The 11,772-nt window shown below is 44.1% G+C and overlaps 1 protein-coding gene across 1 annotated transcript; it reads right to left on the reverse strand.

Moving 5' to 3' along the window:
• Nucleotides 1–10,638: 10,638 nt before the first annotated feature.
• LOC124657442 (dehydration-responsive element-binding protein 1H-like) lies at nucleotides 10,639–11,394 on the reverse strand. Its single transcript, XM_047195996.1, has one exon. The coding sequence runs from the start codon at nucleotides 11,392–11,394 to the stop codon at nucleotides 10,639–10,641; it is 756 nt and encodes a 251-aa protein (XP_047051952.1).
• Between the last annotated feature and the right edge of the window lie 378 nt (nucleotides 11,395–11,772).

Consider the following 11,772-nt stretch of genomic DNA (forward strand, 5'->3'; position numbering starts at 1 on the left):
GGAAGTGCCCCGGAAGGCTCCTCCATCGACACCACCGCCATCTTCATCACCGCTGATGTCTCCCATGAGGAGGAGTAGTTCTCCATCGAGGCTCGGGGCTGTACCGGTAGCTATGTGGTTCATCTCTCTCCTATGTACTTCAATACAATAATCTCATGAGCTGCTTTACATGATTGAGATTCATATGATGATGCTTGTAATCTAGATGTCATTATGCTAGTCAAGTGGGTTTTACTTATGTGATCTCCGGAGACTCCTTGTCCCACGTGTGTAAAGGTGACGAGTGTGTGCACCGTGTGGGTCTCTTAGGCTATATTTCATAGAATACTTATTCACCGTTATGAATGGCATAGTGAAGTGCTTATTTATATCCCTTTATGATTGCAATGTGCTTTGTATCGCTACTAGTTATGTGCTACTCATGTGATGTTATTAAAGTAGTCTATTCCTCCTGCATGGTGTAATGGTGACGAGTGTGTGCATCGTGTGGTTCTTGTCGTAGATTATGATCATAATCTCTTGTAGGTTATGGAGTTGATTATCGCTATGATAGTATTGATGTGATTTATTCCCCCTTTCATAGTGTAATGGTGACAGTGTGTATGCTATGTTAGTACTCGGTCTATTTTGCAAAGATCTATTATGCTCTAAGGTTACTTAAACATGAATATCGAATGTTGTGGAGCTTGTTAACTCCGGCATTGAGGGTTCGTGTAATCCTACACAATTAGTGGTGTTCATTATCAAACAAGAGTATATGTAGCACAAATGAGAGAAGTTATTATTTATTATGCGATCAATGTTGAGAGTGTCCACTAGTGAAAGTATGATCCCTAGGCCTTGTTTCCAATACCGCAAACAACGTTGATTTACTCGTTCTACCGCATGTTTACTTGCTGCCATATTTTATTCAGATTGCTATTACCACTCATATCCATCCATACTACTTGTATTTCACTATCTCTTCGCCGAACTAGTGCACCTATACATCTGACAAGTGTATTAGGTGTGTTGGGGACACAAGAGACTTCTTGCTTTGTGGTTGCAGGGTTGCTTGAGAGGGATATCTTTGACCTCTTCCTCCCTGAGTTCGATAAACCTTGGGTGATCCACTTAAGGGAAAACTTGCTGCTGTTCTACAAACCTCTGCTCTTGGAGGCCCAACATTGTCTACAAGAATAGAAGCACCCGTAGACTTCAAGCTATTTTCTGGCGCCGTTGCCGGGGAGGAAAGGAAAAAGGTACTCACACTCCGGATCTCGGCTACTAAGCTATTTTCCAGGCGCCGTTGTAAGTACTCAAAGCTATTTCCTTTAGATCCCGCAATTGCATCTTTTGGTTTCTTGTTTACACTAGTTAGGCATAATGGAAAGTAACAATGAGCTTCTTATTCTATTTCCCGAGTTAAGACATGGATTGTTTGCTCGCGAAAATTAAAAAACCTATGGAATCTTATTTGCATGCTAGTAGCAATGATATTAGTATGAACGCTTTGAACACCATTGTTGTTAATGATATGGAAAATTCTAAGCTTGGGGAAGCTGGTTTTGATGAGCATGATATTTTTAGTCCCCCAAGCATTGAGGAGAAAATTTTCTTTGATGATACTTTGCCTCCTATTTATGATGATTATAATGATAGTGGTCTTTTGGTGCCGCCTACTATGGAGAGTAAATTTTATTATGATTATACTATGCCTCCTACACTTGATGAGAATAATAATGATAGCTACTTTATTGAATTTTCTCCCACTACAACTAATAAAATTGACTATGCTTATGTGGAGAGTAATAATTTTATGCATGAGACTCATGATAAGAATGCTTTATGTGATAGTTATATTGTTGAGTTTGCTCATGATGCTACTGAAAGTTATTATGAGAGAGGAAAATATGGTTGTAGAAATTTTCATGTTACTAAAACACCTCTCTATGTGCTGAAATTTTTGAAGCTACACTTGTTTTGTCTTCCTATGCTTGCCACTATACTCTTCATGAACTTGTTTATTTACAAGATTCATATGCATAGGAAGCATGTTAGACTTAAATGTGTTTTGAATTTGCCTCTTGATGCTCTCTTTTGCTTCAAATACAATTTCTTGTGAGTGCATCATTAAAACCGCCGAGCCCATCTTAATGGCTATAAAGAAAGAACTTCTTGGGAGATAACCCATGTGTTTATTTTACTACAGCAATTTTTGTTTTGTTGATTCTTGGAAGTTGTTTACTACTGTAGCAACCTCTCCTTATCATGTTTTTGTGCCAAGTAAAGTCTCTATGTTAAAGTTGATGCTATATTTGGGATCGCTGCGCAGAAACAGCATTGCTGTCTGTCACGAATTTGAGCAGAAGTCTCTGTAAAAAAATCAAAAAAATCTGCAAATTTACGTGTGTGATCCTCAGATATGTACGCAACTTTCATTAGTTTTGAGTTTTTTCATTTGAGCAAGTTAAGTTCCCCTTCCGGATGCATCTTTACGGACTGTTCTGTTTTTGACAGATTCTGCCTTTTATTTCGCATTGCCGCTTTTGCTATGTTGAATGAGTTTCTTTGTTCCATTAACTTTCGTAAGCTTTGTGCAATGTCCAGAAGTGATAAGAATGATTGTGTCACCTCCGAACATGTGAATTTTGATTATGCACTAACCCTCTAATGAGTTTGCTTGAAGTTTGGTGTGGCGTAAGTTTTCAAGGGTCAAGAGAGGAGGATGATATATGATCAAGAAGAGTGAAAAGCCTAAGCTTGGGGATGCCCCCGTGGTTCATCCCTGCATATTTCAAGAAGAATCAAGCGTCTAAGCTTGGGGATGCCCAAGGCATCCCTTCTTCATCAACTTATCAGGTTTCTTCTATTGAAACTATATTTTTATTCAGTCACATCTTATGTACTTTACTTGGAGCGTCTGTGTGATTTTATTTTCGTTTTGTTATTTTCATTCTCTCGAATAAGTTCATCCTTGTGTGGGAGAGAGACACGCTCTGCTCGGTTCATATGAACACATGTGTTCTTAGCTTTTAATGTTCAAGGGCGAAAGTTGATCGCTTCACTTGTTGCTATTTGGTTGGAATAAGAAAATGCTTCATATGGTCTTGAATAATTTGATACTTGGCAACTGTTTTGAGCTCTCATATATCATGTTTAAGCTCTTGCATCATGTAGTTTAAACCTAGTAGTGGAGAACTACTGTAGAGCTTGTTGAAATTTGGTTTGCATGATTGGTCTCTCTAAGGTCTAGATATTTTCTTGTAAGAGTGTTTGAGCAACAAGGAAGACAATGTAGAGTTTTATAATGCTTGCAATATGTTCTTATGTAAGTTTTGCTGTACCGGTTCATACTTGTGTTTGCTTCAAACAACCTTGCTAGCCAAAGCCTTGTACTGAGAGGGAACACTTCTCGTGCATCCAAAACCTTGAGCCAAAACCTATGCCATTTGTGTCCACCATATCTACCTACTATGTGGTATTTCCTGCCATTCCAAGTAAATACTTCATGTGCTACCTTTAAACAATTCAAAAGTTATTATCTCTTATTTGTGTCAATGTTTTATAGCTCATGAGGAAGTATGTGGTGTTTTATCTTTCGATCTTGTCATTTACTTCGACGAGACTTTCACAATGGACTAGTGGCTTCATCCGCTTATCCAATAATTTTGCAAAAAGAGCCGGCAATGAGGTTCCCAACCTCAATTAATTAACTTGCATTAATAATTCTCTTCACATGTTTTGCTCTGACTTATCAGTAAGCAACTTAAATTTGCAAATGGACACTCCTCCATGGTATGTGAATGTTGGAAGGCACCCGAGGATTCGGTTAGCCATGGCTTGTGTAAGCAAAAGGTTGGGGGGAGTGTCACCTAATAAATAAAACTAAAGTACATGTGTAAACAAAAGAGAAGAGGGATGATCTACCTTGCTGGTAGAGATAATGTCCTTCATGGGAGCCACTCTTGAATGCCTGGTTGATAAGGTAGTTAGAGTACCCATTACCATTCGTTGAAAACAACAAACACCTCTCAAAATTTTACTTTTATGCTCTCTATATGATTTCAAAACTTGAAAAGCTCTAGCACATGATTTAATCCCTGCTTCCCTCTGTGAAGGGCCTATCTTTTACTTTATTGTTGAGTCAGTTTACCCATTTCCTTCCATCTTAGAAGCAAACACTTGTGTCAAATGTGCGTTGATTCTTACATACTTGCTTATTTGCATTCATCATATTACTCTATGTTGACAATTATCCATGAGATATGCATGTGAAAGTTGAAAGCAACTGCTGAAACTTATATCTTCCTTTGTGTTGCTTCGATGCCTTTACTTTGAATTTATTGCCTTATGAGTTAACTCTTATGCAAGACTTTTTGATGCTTGTCTTGAAAGTACTATTCATGAAAAGTTTTGCTATATGATTCATTTGTTTAGTCATCATTTTTGTTAGCAATCTTTTGCTTCAGATCACTCCATTCATGTCATATGCTTTACAATAATGTTGATCAAGAATATGATGGTAGCATGTCACCTCGTAAATTATTTGTGTTATCGTTTACCTACTCGAGGACGAGTAGGAACTAAGCTTGGGGATGCCGATACGTCTCAAACGTATCTATAATTTCTGATGTTCCATGCTTGTTTTATGACAATACCTACATGTTTTGTTCACACTTTATATCGTTTTGATGCGTTTTCCGGAACTAACCTATTGACGAGATGCCGAAGTGCCGCTCTCGTTTTCTGCTGTTTTTGGTTTCAGAAATCCTAGTAAGGAAATATTCTCAGAATCGGACGAAATCAACGCCCAGTACCCTATTTTCACCGGAAGCCTCCAGAACACCCGAGAGGGACCAGAGGGGGGCCACAGGGGTCCCACACACTAAGGCGGCGCGGCCCGAGGGGGGCGCGCCGGCCTAGTGTCTCGGCCCCACCGGGGCCCCTCCGAGGCTCCCCTTTCGCCTATATAAGCTCCCCGACCTAAAACCCCGAGACGAATAAGCCACGGTACGAGAAAAGTTCCGCGAGCCGCCGCCATCGTGAAGCCAAGATCCGGGGGACAGGAGTCTCCGTCTCGGCACGCCGCCGAGACGGGGAAGTGCCCCCGAAGGCTCCTCCATCGACACCACCGCCATCTTCATCACTGATGCTCTCTCCCATGAGGAGGGAGTAGTTCTCCATCGAGGCTCGGGGCTGTACCGGTAGCTATGTGGTTCATCTCTCTCCTATGTACTTCAATACAATAATCTCATGAGCTGCTTTACATGATTGAGATTCATATGATGATGATTGTAATCTAGATGTCATTATGCTAGTCAAGTGGGTTTTACTTATGTGATCTCCGGAGACTCCTTGTCCCACGTGTGTAAAGGTGACAAGCGTGTGCACCGTGTGGGTCTCTTAGGCTATATTTCACGAATACTTATTCACCGTTATGAATGGCATAGTGAAGTGCTTATTTATATCCCTTTATGATTGCAATGTGCTTTGTATCGCTACTAGTTATGTGCTACTCATGTGATGTTATTAAAGTAGTCTATTCCTCCCGCATGGTGTAATGGTGACAAGTGTGTGCATAGTGTGGTTCTTGTCGTAGATTATGATCATAATCTCTTGTAGGTTATGGAGTTGATTATCGCTATGATAGTATTGATGTGATTTATTCCCCTTTTCATAGTGTAATGGTGACAAGTGTGTATGCTATGTTAGTACTCGGTCTATTTTGCAAAGATCTATTATGCTCTAAGGTTACTTAAACATGAATATCGAATGTTGTGGAGCTTGTTAACTCCGGCATTGAGGGTTCGTGTAATCCTACACAATTAGTGGTGTTCATTATCAAACAAGAGTATATGTAGCACAAATGAGAGAAGTTATTATTTATTAGGCGATCAATGTTGAGAGTGTCCACTAGTGAAAGTATGATCCCTAGGCCTTGTTTCCAATACCGCAAACAACGTTGATTTACTCGTTCTATCGCATGTTTACTTGCTGCCATATTTTATTCAGATTGCTATTACCACTCATATCCATCCATACTACTTGTATTTCACTATCTCTTCGCCGAACTAGTGCACCTATACATCTGACAAGTGTATTAGGTGTGTTGGGGACACAAGAGACTTCTTGCTTTGTGGTTGCAGGGTTGCTTGAGAGGGATATCTTTGACCTCTTCCTCCCCGAGTTCGATAAACCTTGGGTGATCCACTTAAGGGAAAACTTGCCGTTGTTCTACAAACCTCTCGCTCTTGGAGGCCCAACACTGTCTACAAGAATAGAAGCACCCGTAGACATCAGCTTATCTCCCAAGAAGTTCTTTCTTTATAGCCATTAAGATGGGCTCGGTAATTTCAATGACACTCTCGCAAGAAATAAGATTTGAAGCAAAAGAGAACATCAAGAAGCAAATTCAAAACACATTTAAGCCTAACCCACTTCCTATGAAAAGGAATCTTGTACACAAATAAATTCATGAAGAACAAAGTGGCAAGCATAGAAAAGCAACACAAGCGCAATTTCAAGATTCTCAACATAAAGAGGGGAAACTTAATATTATTAAGATGCATATAACCATGTTTCCCTCTCTAATAATAACTTTCAGTAGCATCATGAACAAACTCAACAATATAACTACCACATAAAGCATTCTTGTCATGAGCCACATGCATAAAATTATTACTCTCCACATAAGCATAATCAATTTTATTATTTGTAGTGGGAGCAAATTCAACAAAGTAGCTATCATTATCATTCTCATCAAGTGTAGGAGGCATAGTATAATCATAATAAAATTTACTCTCCATAGTAGGCGGCACCAAAAGACCACTATCATTATAATCATCATAAATAGGAGGCAAAGTATCATCAAAGAAAATTTTCTCCTCAATGCTTGGGGGACTAAAAATGTCATGCTCATCAAAACCAGCTTCCCCAAGCTTAGAATTTTCCATATCATTAGCAACAATGGTGTTCAAAGCGTTCATACTAATATCATTGCGACTAGCATGCAAATAAGATTCCATAGGTTTTTTAATTTTCGCAGCAAACAATCCATGTCTTAACTCAGAAAATAGAATAAGAAGCTCACTGTTGCTTTCCATTATGCCTAACTAGTGTAAACAAGAAACCAAAAGATGCAATTGCAGGATCTAAAGGAAATAGCTTCGAGCACTTACAACGGCAACGAGAAAATAACTTAGTTACCTGGGACCGGAGTATGAGGGCCTTTTACCTTTCCTCCCCGACAACGGCGCCGTGAAAATAGCTTGATGTCTACTCACGCTTCTTTTCCCGTAGACAGGTGTTGGGCCTCCAAGAGCAGAGGTTTGTAGAACAGCAGCAAGTTTTCCCTTAAGTGGATCACCCAAGGTTTATCGAACTCGGGGAGGAAGAGGTCAAAGATATCCCTCTCAAGCAACCCTGCAATCACGATACAAGAAGTCTCTTGTGTCCCCAACACACCTAATACACTTGTCAGATGTATAGGTGCACTAGTTCGGCGAAGAGATAGTGAAATACAAGTTGTATGGATGTATATGAGTGGTAATAGTAATTTGAATAAAATATGGCAGCGAGTAAACATGCAACAGAACAGTAAATAAGCGGTGTTTGCAGTATTGGAAACAAGGCCTAGGGATCATACTTTCATTAGTGGACACTCTCAACATTGATCGCATAATAAATAATAACTTCTCTCATTTGTGCTACATACACTCTTTGTTGGATGATAAACACCATTCATTGTGTAGGGCTACAAGAGCACCTCAATGCCGGAGTTAACAAGCTCCACAACATTCGATGTTCATATTTAAATAACCTTAGAGCATAATAGATCTTTGCAAAATAAACCGAGTACTAACATAGCATACACACTATCACCATTACACTATGAAAGGGGGAATAGATCACATCAATACTATCATAGCGATAATCAACTCCATAACCTACAAGAGATTATGATCATAATCTACGACAAGAACCACACGATGCACACACTGTCACCATTACACCATGCAGGAGGAATAGACTACTTTAATAACATCACATGAGTAGCACATAGACTAGTAGCGATACAAAGCTCATCATATGGATCTCAATCATGTAAACAACTCATGAGATCATTGTATTGAAGTATATAGGAGAGAGATTAACCACATAGCTACCGGTACAGCCCTTAGCCTTGATGGAGAACTACTCCCTCCTCATGGGAGACAGCAGCGGTGATGAAGATGGCGGTGGTGTCGATGGAGGAGCCTTCCGTGGGCACTTCCCCGTCCCGGCGGCGTGCCGGAACAGAGACTCCTGTCCCCCAGATCTTGGCTTCGCGATGGCGGCGGCTCTGGACCTTTTCTCGTACCGTGGCTTATTTGTATCGAAGATTTAGGTCACGAGGCTTTAAATAGGCGAAGAGGCGGAGTCGGAAGGGCTACGGGGGGGCCACACAATAGGCCGGCGCCCCCCCTCTGGCCGCGCCGCCTTAGTGTGTGGGGCCCCTGTGGCCCCCCTCTGGTCCCTCTCGGGTGTTCTGGAAGCTTCGTGGATTTCTAAGATGCTGGGCGTTGATTTCGTTCAATTCCGAGAATATTTCCTTACTAGGATTTCTGAAACCAAAAATAGCAGAAAATAGGAACTGGCACTTCGGCATCTCGTCAATAGGTTAGTTCCGGAAAACGCATCAAAAAGATATAAAGTGTGAACAAAACATGTAGGTATTGTCATAAAACAAGCATGGAACATCAGAAATTATAGATACGTTGGAGACGTATCAGCTTACAAGAGATATATATTGACTGTGGCAGCGATCTTACAAGCCTCTGACGACGGGACTTGCTCCGCTCGTCAGAAATTAATCTCCCTTTAATATGAGTTTGGATCACAACATAACATCATCCCCTCCACCCCTGGTCACGTCATCACCTGATAGTCTAGAGCCAATGCAGCCTGCGATTCTGAGGACCAAGTCGCCTGATCCCCTGATCGTCGAGAGCAAGAGGTCGCCCAGATCATCCAGAGCCTTGGTTGGAGCTAAGAGGGTGCCTGCGCGGGGAGCGGCAGAGGCAGGTGAGAACGGTTGTGGGAACGTGCGGTGGCAGTAGCCGTTGATTACTGGATGTGCGATTAAGATAGATGTGCTTGGTTATTGCCTATTCTTTGAACACATATCTAATTTGCCCTCGAAACATGCTTTCGCACCACTTTATAAATAAAGGCAAACGGCCAAACCGATACAAAGTGATGATGAAATCCTCTTAAAAGCATATAATGGATAAAAAGAAAAACTAAAAGCACCGAGCTTGCCACCGAAGATGCCGTCTAGGCAAATCTTGTGAATCTTGGTGTCATGGTATTTGGTTGAGTTAAGTTAATATATGAAAATTGATTATTATTGAGAGGCTATAAACTTCAGAGTTAACATGAGAAAAGAACTTACATGCGGGACTCCTAGGAGAAACGATCGGGAAGAGGCCAAAAAAAAAACCCATCTAGGGTTCTTTCCCCTCGCCGGCGACGCTGCTGGTCCGCTCCGCCTCTAGTGGCCTTAGGACCTTGGAGGTGTGGCGGACCACGGCCTCTCGTCGGCGAGAGGGTTTTCGTTATTTGTTAGGTTATTATCAGTGTCTTCTTCGGGATGGTGAGGCGGCAGCACCATCTTGATGTCAGAATAAGGTCCTCCCCGCTCTATCCTCGCTCTGGTGGTGCGTCTAGCATTGGCGGAGGGCGCGTGGAGTCATGTGCCCGGCGGATCTCGCGGGATCCGATCGGTTTTCGTGTTCGTTGTGTGGTTTCAGGTCAGTCTCTTCCGATCTACAGTTGTCATCTTTGGCGACGGTTGTTGCTCTGGTGTGCTTGTCCTTTGGGACCTTAGCACGATGAGTTCCCGTCTCGTCTACTACAACAAACTCTACTACGACAAGCTTTGCCTCGCTCCGGTGATGGAGGGGTGGACAGCGGCGCCCCTTCGGCTCGCGTCAGTGTTTGTAGTCGTCGCTAGGTGGTCGAAAGACCTATTTGTAATTTTTATTACTTTTAGATCAGTTTGTACTGCTATTGATGATTATTAATAAGTCGGTGGTTTTCGTAAAAAAACATGAGAAAAGAACTTCCTTCATTTCACCGGATCAGAATTCTAACGCTTACATCAACAAATGCAACAGTGTTTACCTACTGCACTACACTACCAAACTAAATATCTAAGGTGGCATCTAAAAAAATCTAAAAAAAAGTGACCCACTATATCTAGGCATCTTGCCCTGGTGGCCATAGGATTCAGGAAGGCGCCGCCAAAGAGCGAGCGAGGCACATCGCGTCAATTCGCGTGGCTAGCAGGACTCTGAGGAAACCGGGAAAAGACCTCCGATGGGTTGTCGCTTTCTTGGACACATCTTCTGGAATCTGGATTAGATTACTTGGACAATCTTTTTTTAATTACCCTTTTCTGACGCAATCTTTTTGCGATCTGTCTGAAAAATCTGAAACCGATTGACAGGGAGCAGCAGCGTCCTTCCTCTCGTGTTTCTTCTCCTTGTTGGTGTCATGTAATTTGACGAGTTCAGTTCAGATTTCCACAGATTTTGCTATGCTGGCTGGAAGCAGGAGCAGGCTCAGTTCGTTCCATGTGGTTTCACGGAGCAGGGTCCGCCGGGTGTTTCAGTTTCAGGTGTAGCTCCAGAGCGCGGCGTAATCAGCTCCGCTGTCCTCCCAGCACACCTCGGTGAATTCTGCCGCCGGCGGCGGCTCTAGGAGCATCCCCTCCGCGAGGTCTGCGTAGTACGATCCCAGGTCCATCTCCCCGGACATGCCGAGCTCAAAGTCGAACATGTCATTTCCCATGCCAAGTGCTGCAGCTGCCGGCACCTCGAATAATCCATCCAGCTCAGAAGACAGGGACGTGGCCGACGAGCCGGCGTCGTCCGCGGACGAGGATTCCGACGCGCTAGAGGTGTCGGCCTCGTAAACGGGGACGGTCGCGACGCAATCGGCGGCCTCCCGGCGCTGGAGGTCCGCGACGGCGGCGAGCGCCGCGCGCCGGACGTCGGCGAGGTCGGCGAGCGCGGACGGGACGGCGAGGAGCCAGGCGGAGTCCGCGAAGTTGAGGCGCGCGGCGGAGGCGGAGACGGAGCGGCCGCCGAGCAGCGCGAGCATGCCGGCGTCGTGCGCGCGCGCGGCGGCCTCGGCGGTGGCATGCGTGCCGAGCCAGAGCCGCTCGCCGCGCTTGCCGCCGGGGACGCGCACCTCGCAGACCCACCGACCGGCGCTGCCGCGGCGCCGCACGCCGCGGTACACCGGGTGCCGCGTCTCCTTGAACTTGGTGCGGCCCGCGGGACGCTTGGGCGGCGGCGCCCACAACGCCGGCGACGAGTGCTCGTGCGACGACGTGGTTGAGGAGGACGGCTCGCTGCCCATGTCCATGGATGAGTAGCTGGTTGCTGGCTTTAGCTTCGTCAGGTATGCTGGATGTGGAGTCAGGAGACAGGAGTGTGACCAGTGAGGTTGCCGGCGATGATGTTGCTGAGGTCGAGGTCGAGGTCGGAGTGCTGGGTAACTCATTGCTGTGCGAGGGGTGCGGTCTTATATAGTTTACCCTCACGCGCTCAAATTATACGTGGCGGCGGGCGGCGGGCGGCGGGCGGCGGGCGGCGGTGCTTTTCCGGTGAGGAGCTGACGCGTGGCGTTTTTTTGCAGCGTTAAGCAAAGAAGCCTGGTGCGTGTGGTGATGGACTGATCGGGCTAGACTACTATAGCCCATGAAAGCCCAAATTAAATCGACCCCATATTATTATTATTATA

Source organism: Lolium rigidum, chromosome 5 (assembly GCF_022539505.1).
Source record: "Lolium rigidum isolate FL_2022 chromosome 5, APGP_CSIRO_Lrig_0.1, whole genome shotgun sequence".
Lineage (NCBI taxonomy): Eukaryota > Viridiplantae > Streptophyta > Magnoliopsida > Poales > Poaceae > Lolium > Lolium rigidum.